A 27,178-nucleotide genomic window follows, 5' to 3' on the forward strand; every position below is an offset into this window, starting at 1 on the left:
TTAGATTAAAACGTAAAAATGATTACTAGCAGTGTACTAATATGAACTTGAGATGTTACTCTTGTGATATAGTGTTATACATCAAGCTAAACTATTATACTTATAAATCTTATTCATTATTACTTTTCAATGTTTGGTTACATATTTACAAGGTATAGCACTAGAACACCACAAGTATTCTATCACATACTGAAAACATGAAGATATATAACTAGTTAAAACAATAAAATGGATAAGAGGATTATAGGAATCAGACCTGCAAAAATTTGTTCATTAAAAAAGAAAGGTTAACATAGGGACACTGTCAAGTTAAGTAAATAAGTGGTCGTGTTAATAATTAGGTACACGTGACTGATATAATTAATGCGTCCAGTGTTAACTTGTGATTATGTTGTTCAACATTGTTATACATAGTGCCATTTCTTCATTTAATTCCCTATCACATGAGCATGAGCAAATACAACTACGTTTTGATTTATTTTCTGCAACTTTATGAATTATAATATGTTTATACAGTGAATATCCTTTATTCTATAAGGACATTATTGTTGAGTACTTGAAAACTATATAAAAATGACTATGCTAAGTGAAAATTGTGAAATAATATTTTAAACAGATATCATATCAAATATTTGGTCAATACTTCAAATCATGATTACGACATCTAGTGAATTTTAATTAAATGGTATAAATCTCTAAAAATTTAAATTCCAAACTGCTGTTTCTTATCAAAATATGAACATGCTACGAAATTACTTATACAAATTTATGTTTCTTTTCTGTTCATACAGTTGATTAAATCTGAATATTATATCCAGATATTTTAAATTATGATTATTCACTACGTTGCGTATTGGAAACAATCGTGATGAGTGTGTAACTACGAGTTAAAAGTCTGACATTCATACATATTAATTAAAAACCTGAGATTCGTATGTTGAACATAATTTTTTAAATTCTATATGCCTGATTATATCGTGATACTAAAAGTAAAACATCTGTACAATTTAAACATACTCTGAAAATTAAACAAATACATATGAAATTAACAGTGTTATTAATTGTGATTTGATTGCCCTTAAAATGATGTTGAAAATATAATAATAAATGATTTGCGTATCAAATTTAACAAAAAGACAATTAACATTGTTGTTATGGCTAGCACCAATCAGCCATATATGTAAAATCTTTAAATAGACTTTGTTCTAAATCACTAAGTGGTCTAGGATCTTTAGGTGGTGTTAATTGTGGCTTTTCTGATGTAAATTCTTCGTCAAAATTACTGACATCTTCCACAGAATGCTGAAATACAAGTATAATTTTCATTTACCGACAAATATACTAATTGGAGTAAAAAATACATGAGAAAAGGTTAATACTTACAATTACTGGAACAAATGGTGGTTTTACGCGTCTTAAAAGTAAATCATCCCAAGCTATATGCCTGAAGAATGCTTGTTTTTTGACATCTTCAGCATCTCTTTCACTACTACCCAATCTTCTATCAGGATTTTTTCTTAGTAACTATAATTAAACATAAATAGCGCAAATTATTTATGTTCTATTTATTACCTTACTAGAAAAAAATATATTTATATTGTTCTTACCCTACGCATTATTGCAATTGCTTCTAACGAAAGAAATCGTGGATAACGAACTTCGTCGTTCACAATGGAGTCAAAAACTTCTTCTTCATCATCACCAGGGAATGGTGACTAAATAAGAAGATGTTAATTAGTAATATAGTGATCATAATGCATAATAAAATAAAATTGGATAAAATGCTTACTTCACCAACGAGCATTTCAAATATTAATACACCAAGTCCCCACCAATCAACAGCCCGTGTATATGAAGTTTCAGTAAGAACTTCAGGAGCTAAGAATTCTGGAGTACCACAAAATGTTCCTGTTCTATCTCCATATCCCATTCCCTCCTTACACAAACCGAAATCCGCAATTTTTACATATCCTTCTGTATCCAACAGTAAATTATCTAATTTTAGGTCTCTGTAAATTGAGTAACACCATTAATATCGCATATTTAATGTAAAATATCATAAATAATTTTATTTAATTTTTATTTATTTAAATATGTACCTATAAATAATTCGACTTTCATGCAAGTATTGCAACCCTAACACAACACATGCTGAATAAAATACAGCTCGTGGCTCTCCAAACACATCTGCGTGTATATGCATCATAAGATCTCCTCCAGCTGCATATTCCATTACAAAACACACATGTGCCTATAAGGAATAAAACATTAATTTTCCATATTCTGACTAAAACATTTATCGTAAACATAACTAAAATAATATATACCTCAGTTTGAAAACAAGCAAATAAATTTACAAGGAAAGGGTGGCGCGTAGCGTTGGCAACTTCAAATATTCTCTTCTCTGAAAGTAATGACTCTACTTCATCCCTTGCTATTATGTCTCCTTTTTTTAATGCTTTGATTGCGAAGTATTCTCCTGTATTTCTGTATTGCGATAGGATTACTTTTCCAAAATGACCACGGCCAAGAACTGATAGTAGTCTAAAGTTTTCTATAGTCATTCCAGTAAGTTGCGAGTGTCTTCTAGACTCGTAGGCACTGTCTCTATATTGAGCAGGCTTGTTCGGCATTTCATATACAACCTATAATCGTTAAAACGTTTAAATCGAAGTACCGAAAGATAATGATTAAATTTATATTAATTACTTTCATATTAATTGATAGTATGTATATATATGTTAATCATAATTTCAATTAAAAATTTTTAGTTATAATACAATGCATATGTTATTAGTATATTCTATAGGTAAGGTAAATTTCACTTATTTAATAGTATGCTTGCTATTTTATCAAGAAAAAGCCCTAAAGCTGTTGAATAATCAAGTATTTACGACATTAGCAGTAAGACATCTATAGTTGATATAAGACATAAACATGTACAAGTACAGTATTAAAAGCCTTGATATATGTAATACGCACATACAGACATGCAAAAAATTTGGGTACATGCTTTTGCTAAAAGAAATATTAATATACCAAAAAATTAATTATATTTTATTAATTTAATAAAATGAATTACAAGAACTTAGAAGAACAATTTTATACTTTACGTGTTAGTACAGAAGCACAAAAATTAAAAATATATAAATAAAGCTGCGTGTATTGGAGGTATATACCTCATCTTCAGGAAACTCGACGACAGGTTGGGGCGAGGGTGTGCGTGGAGAGGGTGGTGCAATCAGCACAGGACGAGGCTCTGTTACAAGAGGCCTCAAATTTGCCCCCTGAGGACCCCCCTTTTCCTCGTTGTGCAGGAAATCAAACTCCCTTAATGCACTCTGTAACTACATTACTATCTGCTTAGCTCTAAAAACTACTTTAAGTTGCAATATACTTTAAACTGTAACCTAGCAAAGTTTTACATAATCAATAATAAAATTGTAATAAACATTTTGAATCGAATAATTTACATACTGAGAAAACAAATAGATCCAATTATTGAAGGGAGTTTGCTGCAACTTTGTTGAAGGAATACTAAATATATTGCACAATGCATATTGCAGAGTACCTTTTTCATGTGGGTGCTAAACAACATTGTAAAAATTACTATGCATAAAAAGCTAAGAATTAAAAATACGATATAAGCTTAAAGTAAAAAACGAATAAACAATTTGTACGGTTTAAACATGTAACAAGTTGTTGCCCATTATACATCGCGTTCTAAAATTTGCAAGATACCTATAAAAAAAGGTATATTTATAGTATATTCGAAGCAGTATCTTGCACAGTTGAAAGTATATAAAAGTATACTAACATGCCTTGATAAAGTACATTGATATAATACTATATACAAACGTTAGCAAGTATATCGACTCAACTGGATATAATATAATGTATACATGTGTTTTTTTACCCATAACCATAGTGTACCAAACCCTAAACCTTTTAAGTAAAAGAAGATACTAGATAACTTCGAAATACTTCGTAATATGACGGACAACTACAATATCGCTAAAAAAAAAGTATAAAATATAGTGTACAACTATTTTCTATATAACACTTTGGTGAGTATAACGTCGTTGCAAAAGAAAGTAAAGAAAAAAATAACGTAAATTTTGCAGGACCTACTTCTTGATCTAATTTTGGTGGCGGTGGAGGTGCAGGCATTGAAGGTTTCTTCGTAACTGTAGGTGGTGGTGGAGGAGGATGTTCTGGAGGACGTGGCAGTGTAGGACTACTACTTGAAGTTGATAGTCCTAAAGGTCGGGCTCCACCTAAGCCTCCCTTTTCAGGATCAGGCAATTCCCCAGGTGTTTCGGGTTTATCTTCTAACGAAGTATCAAAAACAAGTTGCAAAGGTTGAGGTCCTAAAAAATATAGATTCGTACAGCAGTCATGTGCCAATTTGCTGTAAACGTAATGAAAAACATGTACTTACCAGATGGCGGACTTTCGGAGTTTCTTGTATTGTGTAATGAAGGAGCTGATCGTTTCAACAGTCTACCCCAGGTTGCAACGTTAATGTTCATTTGATTAGCTCTTGGGAAATTCTTCACCTGTTGCTTAAAGATCTTGCGTTGACGTTGTAATTTAGGTTTTCTCGAAATCATAGGATTCAAGAACTTAATTTCAGCAAAGAGAAGACCTTGCGGCTCCAATTGTAGAGCCATTCCGTGTCTCACATCATCGATGAACTCTTCTAAACGTAAAAATTTTATAGCACAAAGAGATCTCCAATCTTTCCAATAAATGCCTATTTCAAGTTCTCTCGATTTATCTAGTTCGATGGAAAACCTATGAAAACAATGTATTCATATAAACTAACACTTCCGACTTCTTTTTATCATAAAACGGAGTATAAGAGTTTAGTATAGCTCTAACAGAAATATGTATACAATAAAAGAGTACCTTTGATCCCAAGCTTGTTGGGAACACGGTCGCCAACTAGTTTGTGCTACTGTTTGATTATCCAGTTTAATAACTGCCATGATATCATCTACGATAAATACAAAAATGAATGAGATTCAGCTTTTCATAAGAATTTGTAATATTTGTAAAACAAACTTACTACTTGTTTCATCTTTAACACTGTACGATTTGCTCGAACTGCGTCCTGTAACACCTTTAACGAAACTACGTAGATCCGGACTTGCTGGGTGCTCTCTTCTTGTGCGACCAGGCACTTCTTCTGCCAGGTCTTGACACCCCATTAATCTTACCTAAAATTATAAGTACATATTATTGAAGCAAGAGAATTTATACGAAGCTATCGTTATAAAATATCTTTTACCTCTAATTGTCCAGTAACAGCAGCACATCTTGAAACCGATGCAGGCACTGTAGCTTTACCTTCTAGAGGACCACGAAACGGTTGTAGCGAGGTGTAGGTTACAGGAACCGGGCTAGCGGATTGTACACTAGCTAATTCTCTCTTCAATTGAGCAGCAGTACCACTGTCAGGTGGTAATTCTTGTCTTCTAAGTTCAAGGGATAATCTCAATAGGTCCAATTTTCTACTCGATTCTGCCAGACTTGCTTGAGCCTAAATTAATTCAGGAGAAAATATAAGAAAGAAAAATTCGATGTTGAACAAGTACTCACAGAGGTAGGAATAAATGAGTTACGTAACGAAGTGTAATTACTAATATAATCAACGTTTATTAACAGCATTAAGTAATTGCGTGTATCTGTTAGTTTACATAAATGCTTTATATTCAGCAGAATGTTTTAGCAGATGCTAACAATCATAAATAGAAAAAAAAAGTATGATATTTTATTCAATAAATATAACTTAACACACGCGTTATATGTTACAAAACACAACCTTACAATATTTTCAATACAGTTTCACCAAGAAACAGAAAATACTATTAATAATGATACAATTTTTAAAAACTTTTAAAAACGCGTTAATGAAGTATTGAGTCTCAGGATTTGTCATTTTTCGGGATCGGGCGAAATATCCTCTTTTCATTCTGTAAACGATATCCCGTTTGACGTTCGAATTCGCTTACAGAACAAGCTCGTGAATTCAGTTCCTCGAAATATCTTCGACAATGTTCACAGGAACAGGAGGGGTTCTTGGAAGGTCCTATGTGATGGCCTGGCTTTCGAAACGCGTTCACTACCGCGCCGAATATCGAGGCCTTCAAAATATGGTCGGTTCTTTCGCCCTGAGGCGTCATAAAGGGAGAAGTAACTCGCGAAGGTACTTTCGATGGAAGAGGGGAAGGGCTTTTGGAACCGAACGAACCGATTTGATTACGAAAAGTGTACGGGTGGGGAATACTGTCGCTACGGGTCGTAGAATCAGAATGATCCTGCTGTAAATTTTTTTGCTTCAAAAGCTCTTGTTCCACTATACTAGCGTTTCTGTCCGTACATTCAGTGATAGGTTTACTTGTTCGTCGCATGGTCGGAACTTTTTTAAACATTCTTTGATTATCCTCGCTAGATACAAAACTCCATCCAACTGTACCACTTTCGTCAGATTCTTCGCCACTGTCACCCGACGACCATCCTATCTCATGTTTCTTTAAATATTCTTTCATCTTTCGATTCTGCAACAAATATTTGCGCTCAACTTCTGGTGAACGCCATTGTTTCCCTTCACTTCCCGTCTTAGCCCATATTTCTTCAATTCTTCGTATTCTTTCGCGATCCGAACTGCTCGCATACTCAAAGCTATCACAAGGGGTCAAGTCTACTTCGTTATTTATCAAAGACTCTATGTCGGACAGAGTATCTTTAGATGAAGTAGCAATAGTCGAATCATAATCAAATGGAATGCCCGCGTTAGAGGACGCAGCTGACCAGGGCGCTGAATCGAGATCTCTAAGAGCGCTGTAAGAACTGAATTGAGAAGGATAAAGCGAGCTGAGGACGTCATCACTGTCATAGCCCTTTGAACTAGCTATGGAGGGCATCCTCATTGGTGCATGTTTAAAGCTATCGCATCGTCGTTCTGTAGCACGTTTCAAAAAGGCCTTGTCATCTTGAAATCCTCTGGGCAGAATGTTACTTGCTACTTGCGTATGGGTGACCTTCACGTCCGGATTCTCGAATACGGTCATAGGAGTATCGCATTCATTCTCAGATGTCGTATCGGTGTTCTCATCATCGTCAGTGCCGGTGCAGTACACATCGATGTGCACGGTTCGTGATTTTCGTTTCGCGCTGTCATCTCTCGTTGAGGAATCGGATCTTTCCGAGTCCGCTGAAGGACCGACGCTCGTGGTCTCAGATACTGTTGGCGATTGACTCTCTTGCTAAAATCAGATACACATGATACGAACCTGTTCATCTTTCAGGACAAGAAGATACAACTTACCTTCTTCTTCTTCTGCTCGTCCAACGGATGGAGACCAGTAGCCGCTTTCTTTCTTACTTTGCTTTTACTGACGATCGTTGACGAAGATTCGTAGGATTCTATATCCGTCGTTTGCGAAGAAGCGTCTTTACTGACTGTGGTCAATTTGGTCGTAACTTTTTCCTGTACACTACTGCACAAATGCGTATCATGTACGCTGGAAACGGTTCCCTCGGAGCACTCTTCGCAAACTTCCGGTAACGTACTGAACTGCTGACGCGAAAACACATGTTGATGCGTCGAGGGATGGCGCCAAGAATTGTCGTACGAATGCCTGATGGTTTCACTGCTTGCTATTTTGCTGAAACTCTGTTCCTTCGAACTGCCTGCAGCATCCACGGCGGATAGTACGATGCTGCATGTGCTCTTGCATCGACGATTGTATTGTTGAGAAGAACTGTTGGAAGGACGGCGAGAAGGCAGACTCGAGTATGATTGAGGTGAAAATTGCCCGCTGTTATAGCCCGAGTCCGAGACATTCACACTCCGTCCTCTAGATGACATAGAATCGTCATTCCCGGACGAGCCTGATCTTGGAATCGTGAAGTAGCTTGGCTTTGGAGGCGGCGTCGAAGTAAACACGATGTTTCCTCGTTGGAACCCGAACGAGCTGGAGGATAGGGGTGGACCAGAAGTCGTGACGATTGGAGTTGTCGGTAATGAAGATGATTGACTGGTATTCCATCGATATATCATGCGAACACCACTCGAATCCGTGACAGTTGAAGACATGCTTACTGGTACCTGACTGGATTCCGAAGTGACCGGTGTACCATGGCGAATCGTGACTTCTGCACGCACCAACCACGGTGGTGGTTGCGTGTTATTCGAGTTACCTTGACGCCCGTACATGTTGTAGCCTTTTTTTTCAGCCTTCTCCACGCTGTTATCCACCGCAAAACATCATCGCCTCGAGCGTTTAATCGGTTTCGCTGCGAAAACGCATTCGCACAACCGTTTCTCTCCTCCCTTGCGAAGAGAATCCGACGTTCTTTCGCTAGCGCCGTTCCACATCGTTTCCGTTGCACATCGATTCGAACGATCGATCGCATTCGCGAAAGATGGAAGCACCGCGCTGCTATTTGTTTCCTTTCTCGATGTCGTTTATTTTCTACTAGATTTCAACAAGCTCAATCGTTTAACGACTCGTTCCACAGCAAGCAAATTTGTTATGCAATTTTTTGCAAAAATTGATTAAACAATTTCAAAGAGAACGAAAGTATTTTCAGAACGTATTTCACAAGTGCATATATTACATAGTTCTTCGTGAAAGACGGCAATTCTGCGATATTGCGTCTCCGTGATCTATTTTCAGAAACAGTATTACTGTATTCAAGTGATTTCGGAATCTCTTGTATCGTTTCAATATTACGTATCGAAATTGTAAAATAATCTCTTGTTCGAAGAGCGCTCTTGCATCGTAGCAGTACACTTTTCATGAAATAGGAAGCTTTCTTTTCATCCTCGTTAAAAAAAGATTTACGCAACGTTATGATCGCATTATCGTGTTAACGCGTTGTTTTACTTGAGTTTACGTTTATCGCTGCTCACAAATGATTTTCAAATATCGAGTGTAATTGTCATCGTTTACTCGTTTCTCGTAAGGTGACAAACCATACGTTAGAGCAGCGACTCAAAGTATAATTAGCACAATATAAATTTGGAGCAACGTACAGTCGGACCAAATATACCTGGAACCAGATGATACTTTTAATAAGGCACCGTTTGCCGATTAGTCGTTTCTACTGACAGATACGTCATGCATATCGAATATCAATTTTCTTCGAATAAAAAAGAATTACTAATACTATCCAGTTAGCCAGTCTGAATAAATGCACGGTTTCCTTTGTCTTAATCTTATTCGACTCTTCGAACGACGAAATCGACTCGATCGAAGTAGCCCTCTATATGAGCTTTGGGTCGAGTATTCTCGCCTCCACAAATGTATAATTATTCAACGTGCAACATCCTCTATTTCTGTCAGTCGGTTTCCGTCGTGGAATTCAGTGTGCTTCACAGAAAATCTCGACGTTCTAAAAACCAACGGAAGGGATATCGTACTGAATGACTAGGAACTCGTTTTTTGAGCTTTTTAAACTTCGATCGCTTCTTGCATCCACAGGTATATCTCTAGACAACGGCGACGATATCTCGCGGAACAGACACGTCTGTCTTCTTGGAGTGTAGCAAATTGGGTGCAGAAGAGTGCGACGTCCAACGGGAGTATAACTTTGGGCGGAATCGAGTCAGTCTTGAGATTCAGGTCATAGTTCGGTACGATGGCGTGAATTACCCACGAGTTATATGCCCAGGAATGTCCAAGCAAAGGACACAGACATTTGTTGAACAGTCAGTTCGCGATTGATTGGCGCACATGTCGTTGGTTTATCGCGTTGCTTACGACTGGGTTGTGCCAGCTCCCCTCGAAAGGTGGTAACTAAGCGCGACCCGAAAAGGCGTCATAGAAGACGACGGGGTAGCGGGGATTAGGCAGTGCTATTTCGAGACCGGTGCGTATACGCTACTGCTGTTCAAACTCGACGTAGTCGTCTACGTCGAACGCTTTCGTGCGACTTGGATACACAGAAAATCGTTAATCTACTTGGCGAGTTTGATTGTCGGATCTCTCGTTTCGATTTACGTCGACCACGGGATACAATAGTGCTTACGTTAAAACGACGATATAATTTTCGAAATCAAACCTTTTGGAGTCTCGTCTCTGTGGTCCTCGACTATGAATGAGATTTTATAGATTGAAAGCAATGCTAATGAATATTCTTCGCGTAAAAGGCGTGCATGTTAGCTGTTCAATGATACGATGACTTATAAAGGACAGCATGTCTGTTAAGTAGAATATAATATCAATAGCTCCCTTTTGACAGCGTATCTCCGTTCTGTCTTACAAAAGCTTTTCATTATCGAATGTCAGTCCCTACGTGACATGTCATATCATTGCATATATTGAACAGGAAATGATACATACCTCCGTTAAGGCCTTCTTATCGGCGACTTTGGCACTTTGTAAAAGACGTATCACGTTCTTAGCCCCTTCTACAACCGCAGCTTCGATCCGTAAACGATGTCGTAGTTCCTCCACCCTTTCCTCCAGCGCGAGCTCCAAGCTAGGCTCGTACCTATCTGTAATTAGAATGTTCGATATTATCGACCACGCTACCAATACACCTTTCATCGAAATATCTGATCGAACGATAATAATTAAAATTCTTACACGATTCGAATGGCGTTTCGTGTTCATTCGAACATACATTTCCCTAGCGGGGAATAGATATTGAGAGCTTACAGAGGTACGCGAATGGATAGCTTGTTATAACACGACTGTATTGGCTTGATATCTAAAGGCAAAGTAAAATTGCTTTTGCGTCACGCGAGACTGCCTGCTGGTGTCCTCTTCGAATGGTTGATTCTTTTTCACTGCTCGAATTTACTGTATGAATCGAACGAGAAGAACGATAACGATGGATTTTTTTCACATCAAAGAGATAAAGGTTACGTTGCCACATAGTGTGTGCATCTTGCAATTTTAATACATATGTACATATACGTATAATCGAATAAAATATTAAATATAAACGTCAAGGAGCTTCCATTTACAACGATGCTTTGCGGTAACAATGATCGTACATGACCAGAGGCGTACCGAGAAATACAATGATGCACAAGTCCAATATAGTCCATGGGTTTTATGCTGTTCATTATCAAGTTGGTAACTATAAAAGAGGAAGCATTAATGAAAAATTATTAACGCATGAAGTTACAAGATTCAGGAAGGTTTCGAGTTTGGTAAACGAAAATTCCCTTTCAATCGTGAGAGAGCAACCTTTATGAACATCCATTGCTACTTCCACTAAATTACCACTATATTTCATGGGTGGTCTGTATTTTAGCAGTTACTATGATCCAACCACGTAATGCGCGTAATACTTCGGCATGAGTCATGATAGCGTATCCCGAATAACTATATGATATAATGAACTCTAATTGGCAATAATTACGTCCTTGAAGTGACTAATTTCTTATCTGCACCGGTTAAGACTCTTAACCTTAAGCAGTTCGAGCATTCGATAGAAGAGACAGCATGCTCAATTTTGTACCTTTATTGCTAGTTGTCTCGCCATTTGGTGGTGGAGCATCGCGTGCATGCTGTTGCTGACGAGCTTGCCGCACTTTCATTATTCGCATGCGTAGGAACTCGATTTTGGCGCGAGAATCGTCAAGCATTTGTTGAGCCTCCTGCAGTAACTTTTTATCTCTACCACTCGTCAAACTCTGAATCATGTTTTCCGCCCCTTGCTTCACCTGAAATATGAGCAGAAAAACAGGATCACTATGAAGTTCGAAAAATATTTGATTTCTTGATATAACTTACACAATTTATAAGTAATAAAAATAACTATGTCTGATAACGTTACATTTATAAAGCGGCAGTGATTCACCTTTTTAAAGAAAAATTTCGGCATTTTTGCTGCTCTCTCGGCGAGATCTGATAAGCGACTACGCGTTTCCTAAACATTGTAAGTATTCACCAGCTCGATATTTAAACCTATTATACTTTGAAATGGATCGCGTCATATAACGTAGGGATACGATTTCGCTTCTACATATATCGCCGCAGACATTGAAAATTCGTTGACATTTCTAAGCTGGCGAGAAGCCAGGATCAATGACGTACATTTTTTCAGTTTCTCCAAGAAATTATCCACAATATTCTCATCTTTTTTTTCTTTTTTAACTTTCAACTTTAATCCGTAAGTAGAAGTTAAAACAGCAGGATCTAACGATTACTTGAAAAGCGATAACAGTGCTCCCGTTCGTTTGATCCCGAGTTCATTTGATCAGATTGATGTTACGAGTGCAAATAAGATTATAAAGAAAGTTCAAAGCTTGCTAACGTTGATTAATGAAAATCTCCCATATGATGAAACGAGAAGCTATCTTTAGTGAAGAAAAAATGCCGACGATTCACTGCTGACTCACAGAATGAGAACGGGCTAGAAATGTCTCGCCTGTAATCATTCGTAGGCTGATTACGATAGGAACAGTGCGACTATCACTATGCACATTATTAAGATACACTAAACAGATATCAACCAGTAGTGCAGCATATACATAAACATTACCATGATGTCATAATTAGGTTAATATTCGTACCTTCTTTAATTGATATTTATAATTTTAAAAAATATCTAGGACTATAAAATTGGTTATATTAATTTAGACTAATATTCAATTTTAATTACGAAATTAAAATTAATATTCATCTAATCGATTGAGTTATGGTCTCAGCTATTTTTTTCGTAACTCGTAAGATAATGATACTTTTAATATTTTTGTTTTTCTTTTTTTTAACGATGTCTACCTTGAGTTCGATATTGAGCTGCTTCTCCAAGGACAAAAGACGAAGATCCGTGAATAGACCCTCCTGACTCGGCGACGACGGCCCCATTGGTGACAGAGGCGTGTCTGAAACGAAAATAGGCGTTGAAAATAAAAAGCCGCTTCTTTATCCACTCTAAAACGTTTCGATTATAGGAAAAGTAAATTTTGCAATTAATTTTCTTCAGAAAACTCTAATACCCTTCATGATTTTTCAATCTCATTCCATGGTATTCAAGACAATTAAACATTAAAAATATAATAAATCACTAAGAACGATATCCTATTAAAACACGATTTAGCGTGGGCGTCGGTTCGCACCAGTACATCTCGTTACATCTATGCAAGCGCCTCGAGTGTCCAATAGTGAAATCGCAAGGTACTCGAATCCCACTTCCTGTAACCCACTAGAGATATCTCCGAGGCTAGCTAAGGACTCCCACGTATTTAACGCTGTCTCAAGCACAATGCGAGCGTAGAAAAAGTGTTAATCTTCTTTGTTTCGCGTATACAGACGAGCACACACCGTTGCTTGTCAATTTCCCATCGCCAATTTTCACTGGCACTGAAACCTGCAACGTCAGTCGACGTTGTAAACGTTTGACGACCATAAAACGAAAATCCTTACGGTAATCGCCTCGGTTCTCATCGAAATCGTAAAATTAATAGCTGCTCGCGATCGGCCATATTACTGCCTCTCCAAGCAAAGGGAAACACGAATACAAAAAACCACGTAATTGACGTATGATTTACGTAGGTCGTTGGAATATGTAGCAAAAATCTGCATGAAAATTTGCGTAATGCTTTTTACACAAACATGATCTTCGATGGTAAAGTCCTAACATCTATACCTACTAGCAAGGTTTAGCGTTTATCCTTTATGACGCGATTCAACTAGCATAAATCAAGGTCGTGCGCTGTGAAATCACAGACTATCCGATTTGCATAAAAAGCAATTGATATTGCCATTAAAATATAGGTACGTACGCTATTAAGACACGTGACTAAGAAAATTTGTCGTCGATATCGTTATAATTCTGTATCGAGCTTTATACAGAGTTATTATATATTTCATCGGATTCAAAGAAACTCCTACGAGCATTCATTGCATAAGTCGCGATCGTAAAAGTAGATCGCGGCAAGGTAAGGGCGGAAACATTCTGAAAAACGAGTGTCAGAATTATAAGCGGAGTTTCCGTGCAGACCGGAACTTCAAACAATTACAGTAATCAATTCCACTTACGTAATTGTATTGCCAGCATTTGCGAAACGTACGAGAGTCTCGTTTTAATATAGGTACCGGACACGCCTTGATACTCATATTTCTTTGCAATTTCTGTTCGAATCACAGTGAGGTGACGCGATATATACAGCCATGTTTCCATGGCATACAATATACAGTTTCCTGTGTTCGAAGTATTCGACAACGACATGTCGATACCTCGTTTACATGTCCGTCGAATTCGTGGCCTGCGTGGCCCTGAGTGCTAGTGTGTGTGTGCACGATATTCAAAGGATTACCACGAACGCACGAAACTACGCGAAATTTCTTTCGAGCTCGCCGGACCGTGAAGGCCCCACGGGAGAGGATTTACCATCGATATTAAGCGGGAGTACGAGTGCAGATTTAGCCAGCCGCACGGAAAACAACGGTAACGACGTGAAGAAACGTGCTCACCGCCGACAAAGAGGCACGTAAACGCACACACGACGCTTATGTATAGGGACAACCGCACTTGCACTCGTCGGTGCACGCGTTTAGCTTGACATGTCCGAATAAGGCGAACAACGGAACGAAACAGAGAGAAAGAGAGGAAAATAAGGAGAATATCGACCATGGGAATGCATACGAGAGTAGTGTCGGTTCAACTCGACCGATTCCATCGTGCGATTCGTTCCCCAAGAAACGAGAAAGGGGATAGCGGAAGGAAGAGGTACTCGCAAAAGGGTTGTCCGACTGGTGGAATATATACGAGGGTATCGTGGTTGTAATCGATTCGATTCAAGTAAAGATCCTTAGAAAAGGAATACAGAAAGGACAAAAAATGAAGGGAAGAGCGCAAAAACGAAATTCACGTTCCAAACGTGGTGATTTTCGATATCGTACGCATATTGTTGTTAAAATATACGTGGTCGGTTCCCCGAGAAACAACACAAGGAAAAGGGAGCAACAATTAAAAAGGGAGAATAACATAGAGAAAAGAAGGTGAATGACACAAGGGAGGATGTCGAAAACGGGAAAAAAAAAAGAATAATTCGTAATAGAAGGTGGAAGGCGAAACAGTAGAAGAGAGGTCTTAGGACAATGCCGCATCGGAGAGTACGCGAAACCATGTCATTAGCGCAGTACCAGAACACGTGCCCCATTATACTCCGTTTTCGCAAGCAAGGGGATATGACAAAGACTTTCCTTGTTTCCAGACTACAAAACTCCATACGGTTTGCGCTGTTCCACCCTTTTCGATCTTCCCGTTCGAAACAATGAATAGAATTATTAACGCGCTCGTACCACGCTTAACTTTCAAAAACGAAGCAATCGAGATGAGCTGCATTTTTTTCTTATTTTTACCGACCGAGGAGAGTTGCTATCTTTTTCACCGGTTTGACGAGATAGGGTGCAACGCACGCAACCCTTCGGGACGATAGGAGAAAGACACCAGTGTATTACCGCGTCTCTTCGTATGTGCATAATTTGCTTGCATGCATCATCTCGTCAGGGACAAAAGCATCGCGTGAAACTTGCTAACTCAACGCCGAGCCATCTCACAAGAATTATATTTTCCTTTCTCGTCCCGAGTCGACACAGTCCTTTCTCGAGTTAGGTATCGTAACTACGAACGTTCTTACGTGGAACATGTTGCATTGCACAAGACGCGTTACTTGCCCATAGGGAGGAATCATATAAAGGCGCATTAAAAAGCAACGAGCAAAGATACGTTGTAATTAGAGAGAAATCGTATGGGATACCGTGAAAAAGGCGCACTAGATGCGAAATTAAAAATTGTAATCGTTCGACGCTCTAACGATAGACTAGAACATGATTTCCTCTTTGTATGCTCGAGCACTCGACAGACTCTCCGCACGTCGCCCATTCATGATTTCGCCTGCAACGTGCGTACCGGTGCTGCTCTTTCCACGTATTCACGCGATTCACACAGACGCGCGTTCATAAAGCGTAACCTGGGGGCCAGACACTTCCTACGGCATATATTAATACACATATACGTAAAGAGTAATTGTGTTCCACTGTATCGTAAAAGGGGATGGAGTGTGGTCTGCAACATCCTTATTACGGGACTGATTAAAATAATTAGCGTGACTAGAAGTTAAGCGTGAACTTGCCGACCGGTGTAAAGAACACACACGATCAAGAGGTACACGGTGTTGGTATCCTGTCGCGTAACCATCACTTACGTCAACCAGTCAAGTGTCTTGCGATAGAATATGTTATTAATTGGCCTAAACGTTGCTCAACCATTGTGCGCTGGCACAGTCGATGGGAAGAAATTCTTAGACCTGGGAATGAGCGAGTGGTCTAAAGATGGATGGAAAGAAAAGGATAAATTTTCGTCTCTTCAAAAGTAAATGACCAGAAGAATAAATTTGTCACGGGATTACGGCCAGAACGAGAAGACAGCACTTTGAAATAAAGACAAGATCTTTCCGTGAACCTACCCAGGATAACAGCCAGCGTTTAACTATAGCGTAGCATTTAACTTATTAGTATAGGGGCTACCGTTTGCGTCGAACGAGAAAATTACGCGCAACCGGTTTCCTGAAAAGTATTCCGTTTAAAAACCTTCTCCGTGACCACACTTGCGAGCCTACTAAAATCCTATACAAGCCGTCAATTAGCTGATATAAATCGCAACGCTTATTTGCGACTGCGAGTGATCGACGAGTTTACGATCGCAGAAAAGCGGTAGTGCTATACCGTTCGCCTCGATCTTGTAAATTATTACGTGCGTACCGTTCCGGAGAACCGTGGAAAGGGTCGTAAAACGGTTTCAACGAAGGCTTTTGATAAGCTTGATGGAACAACGGACCATATCAATCAAATCTATGACACATTTTCTCTCATTCACTGTCCGTAGGCGTCATACGTAACCTATAAACGCACAGGAACGATTCATTCGTATATATCGGCCGATAGCAGTCAATACATATCGACGTGTTACGAGACTTTTGTAGTTCATGACTCATGAAACCTTATCGATGCTTGATTTTTATTCTACCACGCAGTGACAACACGGACATACCGAGAATGCATGAACATTTAAATCATAGGTATCACAAGAGAATAGAATGCTAGATAAGAAAATAGTTATGTTAAATAAACTCTTCTTCTGATTATTTTCATGTACAATTCGCATATTTAACGGGCTATTGTTTAATAGGTTTAAATATGCTATTGGTTCCTTTATTTTGAAAAAATTACGTAACTTCCTGTAACGGTGATGAGACGCGAGACAAAAATAGGATGATGTGTTACGCCGGTAAACGCAAACGTTGAGGCTTGAACGCACATAAAACCGACTTTGTATGCAATAAAGTTCGCACTGGTTGGGGTTTACAGGCCACCCGGTGAAAGGATAACAGAGCGTGGCTCTATGGTACAAATTTTTCGCGAGCATCTACAAAGTTCCCGACAGAAAAATTTCCCAACCGGATCGATGAATCACAAACGGCCACATCATCGAGATCATCCGGGATTCGGAACATTCGGTGTGTACACGGGGCAACGTGATTTGCGTTATAGAACGCGGGAATTATGTAATGCGTTCCGTTTATTTAGAAGTGGTACGCGTAACCGACCAAATGTCGCGCGAGAACGATAACAGTCTACTTGAGAAAGAGGCGTGCAGTTACAACAATAAAACGACAACCTTTTACACGCCATAACTTTACATACCGATACCAATATATCTCGACTACGATCGAAAACAATGATCCGACGAGTGAAATCTGCAAACTCGACTCAAGAATCGTGCACCAATTACTTCTCACGCTACAAATTGCGCTCGCATACATTTATATCGCGTAAAACAGGCCTTGATCTGTCATTTCGGTCCGTACGACCGTAGTAACCGCTGAAACGATCGATCGAAAAATTGCATTTGTCCTCGAGTACGAAGGCAAGCCGTGCATGATGCAGCGCACAGGAAGAAAGGAAACCGCTGAATTGACCGTCATTTTGATAAATACACGCTGAACAACAAAATGATCGTAATTTTCGAGCAGGAGGAGATGGAGGATGATCGACGTAGTCGAGTACAATTCATGCGTGTCGCGATATCTCTATTACCCATTACATTGCCCGTTGTTTCTAAGGTTGTTCGATTGCGAAGTGTCGCGTAATTTTGCGTCGACTGCTTGTCGAGAGTCTCAGGAGGAAGCAGGTAGTCCCTAAAAGGGGACAAGGGAGTAGAGAGAGGGCCCGAGGGCCTTCTTGATATACGACAGCGTGGAATGCGAAAGCGTGGGTTCGCTTCGGTTCGGCTGAAACGCGATCTCGATCCACATCGAAGCAGGCGAGGGCCGCGGGCTAAATACACGCGCGAGCGCGCAACGGTACTCCGTGCGAGCGATCGCTCGACCGATCGCTTCTCGTAATACGTTGTTCAATGTATCATGTGTACACGCATGCAGACGTGTATGTGTGAATATCGCATAAGAGCGTTTTCACTGTCTCCCGCGAGGAGAACGCGCGCGTTACACGCACGTAGCCAGAACTCGAAGAACTGGAAAGTGAACGAGAGAGCCCTGTTGCTCGTTACGTTGCTTCCCTCGCGGCGTCCAATCGCCGGAGGAAAGGAGGGAATATGTACTTTCTCCTCAATCCGTGGCATAGTCTCATCCGCGATATCTTATTCTAAGCTTACATGCTCTCGTTGTTATTGGCAATGGAGACAATACAAGGCGACAATACAAAAAAGACGGGTGGGAATAATGCCTTCGAGAGATACGTGGTTGAAGTATTTCAAGAAATATCATGAATATTGTTTATAACGTAGTTGATGCATCGATGGTTAATGCAGAGTGACGGTAATGGTCTGTGTCTAGCCATGAATATGACATAATATGAAAAATAAATCTGGGCAATGCGTACGTATATGACATACTTTTTTTGTAATATTGTCATACCACTGTTCGATCTTTATAGTCACGAGGTGGTTATTGTAAGGAATACCCAATAACATATAAACCTTTAGGACTCGTCTCATGTGTATGAACAAAAAATTGACACTGCCAAGTTCCTGCATCATTGTCGTATTCTCTTCAAGCTTAGATTTCTTTGAAGTATCGATACTTTATAAGAAGAAAACTTTTTTATATATCATAATTAACGCCACCCTGGGATGTCAAACACAGAGTATAAAATACGTATAATGCGATGAAGTAGCCATATAATTGGCAGCGCGATAAAGGCCGTTTTAAGGGCAATCTTAGGGATCGAAACCAGTTATTTCTCTAGGTAACGATACGATACGAAGCTTAGCGGTGCTTGCAGTTGCATTGTTAGGACCGTTCTGAATGGCATAACCCGTCGCAGAGAGAACTGAATGAGGTGGCCCGAAGGCAGGTTGTTAGTCCCCAGAATGTATGATGACTGACTTAACTGGAGTGGATAGAGCGTCTGGGTCCACGGTATAAATAGATGCTACCACTTACCGTCAATTCAAAGAGAACACAAGACTCGAGCTGCTCGCTAGTCGCGAGCAAGTACGAAGCCTCGGGCGCGTCACGAAACGGCACCGATAGCTAAGTGCCACCCAGTGGCGTAACTAGTCTTTCAAGGTCGGGGAATCAAGAGAAATACCAATTTCGAGAAGACGGTATCAATGCTGTCCTCCCTAAAGTTAATTTTCTACAGGTTAAAGGGTGAAATACTAGTTACGTAACATTCTAGAGTTCGCTTGTTTTCGATCGGGAGTAAAAATAGAAGTTTCATTTAAATCGGCTTGTTAAATCTCAGAACTATTCTAGAGTTCACTTGTTTTCGATCGGGAGTAAAAATAGAAGTTTCATTTAAATCGGCTTGTTAAATCTCAGAACTATTTAGATATAATTCGGCAAATAGAAGAGCGCCTTTTTTTATTATAAAGATATCAAATCAAATGTTTCAATAAAACGGCAAAAAGATTTACATTGCGCTATAATGTGTATCTATGTTACGATAAGATTCCTAAGAAATGGATCATGATAATAGATAAAGCGATACAAAACGGTAAGCATGAAATTCAACGCTACGCCCGTGACTATTCAGGATACCATGACCCCTGATTACGAGCATCGGAGTTAATCGTTCTTAATTTATGTCCAGCCACTACACAGCTAGTACATCGGAGTATTCTAAACGAGGGAAATGACCAGCCACACTAACTGGAAATGCCAGCAGAGTACCGTTTCCGGAATAACGTATCGTTGCGACTGCAAACGCGTATGCGTCCCGTGTAGCGATCGAACCGTTAAGAGTAATCTCTCAAAAAAATCCCAGACGGTAATCCAAAGTCCACTGCGAATGACTCATAGCGTAAACAAGCAAATCACGCGTGAAGCAAGCAAATTGGATTTTATTCGCGGCAGAGATATATGTATTTCTTACTATTGAAAACCAAGTTTGTCTGGGGAGATTAAAAACGGCCAAGAAGCCATTGAGAAACGGCTGAGCCATGGGCAATTTTTCAACAAAAATTTATCGAAGCGTCGATCACTGAATCGTGGATGCAATGATTGCTTAGCAAAATAATTATGGCTCCAGAGAGCTGGATGTGGTCGATTTGCTAGGTCCGATGCCGTAATAAAACAGCAACTCGCACGCACGGTTGAGCTTTATAAACCGAAGACGTCGTCTCGACGCCTCGTTAGCGGGTGGAGTTATTAAGTGGCTGCTCGTTAACGATACAGAAAGAGCAGTCGTTAGCATGGCAGGAAAGAACATACAGGAACACTTGCCATTAGTCCGATATATCGATAAGTTATCCGTAAGTAAACAGAAACGTTAATTGATATCTTGAAAAGGAGCCGTAGTCGTTCTCGAGTCTCTTTTATAAGAGAATATAAAAATAAAAACGAAAGCAAATCGTTAGCGTGCTTTAACTCGACTACTTTAGACAATAGTTGCGCAATTATAATGGGATTGCTTATCGAGACCTCTCTCTTTTTACGATTTTCTTGCGAATCATAACCGTACGATAACGCGCCACGTCGAATTTCAATTTCACACGGTTGCTCCGAAAAATCCTTGAACTCGTTTATGGTATCGATGGGCTAAACGTATTCACGCGCACGAACCGCCAGGCTGAAGCAGTAATTGATCGGCACGAAGTCTAACACGCGGCATTACATAAAACCCGTTTAGGCGCGCATGAGTCTGCCTTATCCTCTCGGTCAATGCCATGCAGCGTTAAGGCGAATACAAAGATGGTATCTGCCGGTTGGCCGTGCGACTTCTCTTTGCCTTACCTTGACCGTTCGAGTGATTTTGCTGGGGCGACTGTGGCTGACCCTGCGTCAATATAATTTGACTCTCCAGTTGCTGAAGCTCGGCCTGAAGTTCATTCAGCTTACTATTCGACTTTTTCACGATCGTCGCCACGTCGGAGAGCGCTTTACGATCGGTTGCCACTTCCCTCAGCTTCTCGGCGCCGGCCTTTATCTTCAGCTCCTGCAACCAAACCAGCGTACGTAAACGTTCCTTGTCGTTTTATGGCGAACCTTTTGTGTTACACGGCTACGTCGGGAATAAACATATTCGCCGCATGTCGTTCTAGGGTACCCGAACCACACAGGAGACGGAATTTCGCTCGACGGAATTCGTTCTGACACGATTGTTATTATCGATCTATCAATCATCAGAGCGCGTCCACTCGTTCGAGACCACTCCTCTCCCGGGGCAAATGAGACGTAAAATTATACCCGATCTGCATGCCACGGAGCTATCCTTCCATTCTATTACCTCCTATTATATTCGCTATAACTTTTCCCCGGCAAGCACACCTGACAGAAGCTATATCTTCTAATCACGACTGACCCGTGAACACTATTTGCGAGCGGCATTTAATGAAACTATTACCTGCTCGCCAGAACGCGAGTCTGTTCCGCGAAATGTTTTACTTACTTCGTCTAACATGATTTATGACTGCTTGTATACGCTACAAAGGCACATTCTCTACCTCCGTGGAGAAGACGTTACGTAAATAAACATAATTACAATTGCATCGATATCAACGTATACTGATATTTTTATAAAAGTGAAGTTGATTAAAAAGTATTCTCAGATTCAGCTTTCTTTAATTTCCATCTTTATTGATCTCCAAGTCCAAATAAATAAATTTCCTACTAGTGTTGAATTGGCAAGTACGCTTAAATATCCCTGCACTATTCCAGACCACGCGTGATAAACGCAGCAAACAAGCCGATGACACCTCCGATCATGACAAAGTATCGAAACGATTCATTATTTATTTACGATCGGCCAGTCGAAAAGGTAGCAGTGGTTTAGCGCTCGCGGTGCCGTAATTTCTTATCTCATTTCAGGCCCGCGAAAGAGAGGAAGAAAGTTCCTTTTTTTCTCCCTCCTGGAAATAACCATAAATTCTGGCCTGGATCCATTAGTCACGTGGATCGTACCGGTTTTCAACGGGCGTGCCACGGATCGACGATAGCCTGACACATATGGGATTTCTCTGTTCCACCCTGCGAAGGAACGGAAAAGGAGAGATGCAACGATGCAGAGAGGATGCACGTTATAGAGCGAAGAGAGGAACAACAGAGGAAAGGATATTCTTCTGCCTTGCGAGGGATCGGTGCTCGTGCGAGTCGCGCTACCGTGTATATTGCGGTGTACGGCGAAAAAGAGAGCTTCGGGGAAGAGACGTAGTGCCGAGAAGGATAAGCGAAACTCGACATACCTTGCGTATTTCTCGGCGTATGTGCTCCCGGAGCTCGTCAAGACGAGCCGGCAAGGGCACCTGGTCACTGCTAGCCACTCCATACTTGCTCGACAGTTCGTACACCGGGTGCCTGATGTAATCGCCCTGAAACAGATTCCAAATTCGATTATTCGAACAGTGTGCTTTTTCTCTTTCTTTATCTTTCACAATACTATCGCAAGCATTAAAATTAAGTATGAGTATTGAAAAACAAAAAAAAAAGACGATAAACTATTATAATTAACCGTTCCCCAAAGCGAATTTATCGATGTATAGCATGTAAAGATATACATCGTCGATAGTAGGTGTGTGATATTTAAAAACGGAACGTTTAATGTCGCTACTTTTTATGCGGTGCATTAAAGCACGAATTATCGTATAGTTTCACGAGGATAAATTTTCCTTTCGGGTTCATAATGCGCTGTTAGCAAAGTACTCATTTGTGTTCAACATCGTCCTACGTTCGTTTCTATTTCCACGTCGCTTAATCCTGTTAGTAAGATTTACATTTTTCCGGAAACATCGAAGAACGATGGGTGGGCTTGTGAATTTGCAAAGAAAAACAGTGTGGAATATAATACACCTTTACCGCGGCCGGAAATTGTCTGGCGCGTTGCGGCGGATGTGCACACCGGTGTCTAAGTGTCTACTCGTTCGACCACGGTTATAAACTCGTACTGAGCCGCGGGAAATATTGATCTTAAAATAAGTATCGGTTCCCGGTATCAGTATCCTATGCCTGTTAACGAGCGACTAATTAATGGCCGTATCTATATTTAAATTATTCGGCTTGCGATTGACCCTGATAGTGATGCTTGATCAATTTAGTGGCGTCATCAACTATCTCGACTCCGTGTATATCTATATATATCCACGAGTTAATTATTGATACAATTATTGGAAAATCTAGGAGCGATTGTACGTATCGTTGTTTTTATTATTAATGATATTAATAATAAGATTATTAAATAAATTTTGTCCCTGCACTGTGTAAATGACATTGATATTAATAATCTTATTATTAATGATATTAATAATGATATTAATAATAAGATTATTAATATCAATGTCATTTACACAATGCAGGGACAAAATTTATTTTAAACAAATATTGATATTGCATCATGTTCAATTCATGTACGATGAAATCGACTGATTTATCAGTGGGGCACGTGTCAGACATTTAAATATCTGACCTGCGTAAGTGTATCGTATGAAGATGCTACAGACATTAAAAGATGTTACCGTGCATGGTACAACACAGCTCCAACGTTGCTTGGGTTTACTCGACTTTATTTGCGATAAACGCCGGTACGTTTTCTGCTTCTTTCCCTCGTCACGCAAAGAAATGAACGACATTGTTCAACTTTCCTATCAAATCTTATAAATAACACCACAAAATTTCTCCTTCACTGTTTTTACAAGTAGATATATTTTACGAATATATAGTAGTTCACTGAAAACTGTATCCGATTTTCATTAACATTGAACTCACGTCCACAGAAATCGTACACTATTAACTTTCTCCTACTCATCAAGGACTCGATGCGTAGTGCGAGTAAATTGAAATGCATAAATATGCTTTAACGCGACCAATCTCTAACGTGCAACAGTGACGAAATGCATTTGGACAAAATCTAGGCTGTACTCTTGGACCACCTGTTGCGACAAACTACGATTCTACGGAGATTATCTTTGAGACAAACTTCACCAATTATCTTTTTACTAGAATATTACCACTTTTTAAATTCCCATAGATCTACAACTAGTGATGTGTACGATTATCTATAGAACAACCAGGTGGTACTTTTACGTGACCGATCGAATCGTTTCTATAGACTGACTAAAGACTTGGCCGATACTTTATCTCTTATCATCTGCATTACGATAACAGCGATTCTAAATGGCGAATGTGTTGCGACTCCATTAAGTTAACGTTTACTTTAGTAGAAATCTAATTACTCATCTAATGATTGTGTGTATATTATATTTGAGGTATTTGTTGTGTAAGCTATATGATCAGGTATAATTATAATCATAAAATTAGAGTGACAAATACTCTTGTACTCTTTACTGCAAACAATATGAGTCAGAAATATCCTATTCTTGTAGTCGTTCGTTCGCGAGACTGACATACCTATAGGTTGCTTAAGTTCGGAACTTTGGCGACAGCGGATTCCAGAAATAGTGTATGCTTGTGCATTCCGCTTGAAAACCATGCATGATTACTAATAAAGATAAACTTGATCATGGTCTGATTCCGCCTAAAATTGATTTGAGCAATTGAGATGTTACACGAGTCTTATTTACGTTACTATGAATATCATTTTAAATTCCACCCGGTACGATTACTATTTTCTGCGGCAATGCTGGGGATGAAGCGAAAGGCTTGAAACAAATTATTGTCGATAGAGATAATGTCTGAAAGCTTTTCCATCATAATATAGGAAATTTTGTAACTCCAGAATTAGACATGATCTTGGTTTTTAGAGTGGGTAATAAAATGACGAGTGAAGCGAAATTGAGTCGTACGGTGGGTGGAACGATTTAAAGAAGCAACGAACCCCCAAGCAAACGTATGCACCTCGACTATATGTGAGTTTGACACACTGACGCATGAGCTATTTTCATGCATTCCGTAATATGTGTGCCATGCATAATAATCCCGAGAGGTCAATAGTCGTCCAAAGCATTAGTATAACAAGGACAGAAAAATCAGCCAGCAATCAAAATATTTACTTCATCGATATCGATCTGATATAGGATAGATCTAAATACTAAAGTGACGTTTACGTAGCATGTCCGAGGAATGAAAATCATTTTTAATTGTCTGATTGTACATAAGACTGGACGAAGAGTAAATAATGCCATTAATGAAAAATGTCATCCTTCAAAAATTCTAATCATAGCCATTTTTGCCGTTATGATTAGTCGTTATAAGAAAATAGAACTCAAGATGAGTGTACCTCTGCGCGATAGCTAACCAATATGTACTATCTTATTTTTGGGTTACGCACAACGCAAAGCATCTGTTAGCAAATTGCGAAAGTATCGTATATCTAGCGAAATTGGACGAATCGACGCATATGATAATAATCCTGGTTATATTAATGCGATTTGAAATGCGAATTAAGTCAAGTGAAATGAATTTTTTTGTATTCTATTATCGTGTGATGGTAACATGTCAAAATTCTTTGCGAAAACATGATAAAACATTACACCTCCCTGAATATTTGATGTACGATAAAGGGAGACTCGTAATTCAAACAATGTGAATCCTTTGTTGAAGAGAAGTTCGAATTCAAAGCGAAAGTTGAAAAGACGAACCGGTAATCATAGGTGCAGTCATTTGATCATGACGATGCGTTACGCCGTTAAGCCATCGCTGTTTCCGCTACAATGGAGTTGCCATACGATCACGTTCCTGTCAGAATGATTCTTAGCCGTTAGTCGACTACGCTTTGACAAACGTGTCTCGAACTGTATACCTATGTTGGTAATGTCAGGAAATACCACTTGCCGACAGGAACAGGTGCTTCCAGGAACTGTATGGAAAGTTTTTGGAATTATCCTAAATGAATTAAATCCATATCAGGTGTCTATAAATCGTCACGACTCGTTTAACGTAAACCAGGCTGAAGACGTTTATAGTCATAATCCACGAAGAAATCAGTGATAATCATCGTCTTTGAAAAACATTCCTCGAACATAGAGACAAGTGCGAGCGCGTTGTCGGCGTATGATCGTAAGAAGAAGAAAGAAATATATAATATGCAAAGTGGCTGAATTATGCCCAAAGCGATCTTTTATTATGGCGGCTGGAATCATCAGTCGGGTAGCGACCAATGCGCACCAGTTCGTAAAGAGAGCGTGGATGGACCTGCAACTCACCTGATAATAGCTTGATTCCGCCATCTTGGACACTATACTCCACTCACTCACTCACTGCTTTCTATCCGTCCTTTGTGCATGGAACGACGAAGTCCATTGTGTTTACACGAGTAATGTACGCTGCACCACCGAGCTGGTTGGAAGTGTCTGCATTTCATATATTACCACGCACGTTCGATTTTATTCACGAGATGTTCTCAATATAAATCTTTGAATAGGAAGCGACAAGAAGTTACTACCACAGAGAAGTATGAATGAAAGACGCGCGGCTCGCGAACAAAATGCAGACACGAGCGCATTCCACCGCACCAAACTGAAGACTGACGGAAAGTGCCGGGCCAATCGTGGCCCAAAGGCGCGCGCACTGTACTGCCACCGCTATCGCTAAAGGTGTGTTCACGATATCACTTTTATGTCAGCTCGGTGAAACAGCCTTTATTCATTAGTCGATTCCGATAGACAATGAAACGAGTAACTGTGTGGAAACTTATACTCTGCTTATACCTTGTAGGAGTAATAAAAATAAAATCGAAAAGAATGAAATGTAATATGGGTGTATGTAAAAGTAATCATGTTAAATTAATAT

General features: G+C 39.6%; 2 protein-coding genes and 1 long non-coding RNA gene across 6 annotated transcripts; 1 reads left to right on the forward strand and 2 right to left on the reverse strand.

Annotated features, from left to right (window-relative positions):
• Positions 1-309: 309 nt before the first annotated feature.
• Pkn (serine/threonine-protein kinase N) lies at positions 310-26,927 on the reverse strand. 4 transcript variants are annotated; one of them, XM_069132418.1, is made up of 18 exons: positions 26,593-26,927; positions 22,681-22,806; positions 21,233-21,434; positions 12,750-12,853; positions 11,485-11,689; positions 10,356-10,510; positions 5,294-5,545; positions 5,072-5,222; positions 4,912-4,999; positions 4,442-4,797; positions 4,132-4,370; positions 3,180-3,347; positions 2,328-2,645; positions 2,100-2,251; positions 1,790-2,009; positions 1,608-1,715; positions 1,384-1,524; positions 310-1,302 (listed from the first exon to the last, which is right to left on the reverse strand). In XM_069132418.1, the coding sequence occupies exons 1-18, from the start codon at positions 26,614-26,616 to the stop codon at positions 1,159-1,161; spliced, it is 3,153 nt and encodes a 1,050-aa protein (XP_068988519.1). In that variant the 5' UTR covers positions 26,617-26,927; the 3' UTR covers positions 310-1,158. The 4 variants fall into 4 exon arrangements, with proteins under 4 accessions (XP_068988519.1, XP_068988511.1, XP_068988504.1 ...); XM_069132410.1 differs by lacking the exon at positions 26,593-26,927 and adding an exon at positions 23,947-24,075 and having other exon boundaries at positions 3,180-3,341; XM_069132403.1 differs by lacking the exon at positions 26,593-26,927 and adding an exon at positions 23,947-24,075.
• LOC138190022 (serine-rich adhesin for platelets) lies at positions 5,642-10,328 on the reverse strand. The gene is made up of 2 exons (XM_069132438.1): positions 7,334-10,328; positions 5,642-7,271 (listed from the first exon to the last, which is right to left on the reverse strand). The coding sequence occupies exons 1-2, from the start codon at positions 8,222-8,224 to the stop codon at positions 5,931-5,933; spliced, it is 2,232 nt and encodes a 743-aa protein (XP_068988539.1). The 5' UTR covers positions 8,225-10,328; the 3' UTR covers positions 5,642-5,930.
• Positions 19,780-21,239, forward strand: LOC138190117 (uncharacterized). The gene is made up of 3 exons (XR_011176206.1): positions 19,780-19,994; positions 20,091-20,751; positions 21,068-21,239. It is a non-coding gene; the product is annotated as an uncharacterized LOC138190117 (long non-coding RNA).
• Positions 26,928-27,178: the final 251 nt, after the last annotated feature.

The sequence above is a fragment of the Bombus flavifrons genome, chromosome 1 (assembly GCF_040668555.2).
Source record: "Bombus flavifrons isolate JBK064 chromosome 1, iyBomFlav1_principal, whole genome shotgun sequence".
In the NCBI taxonomy this organism is placed as follows: domain Eukaryota; kingdom Metazoa; phylum Arthropoda; class Insecta; order Hymenoptera; family Apidae; genus Bombus; species Bombus flavifrons.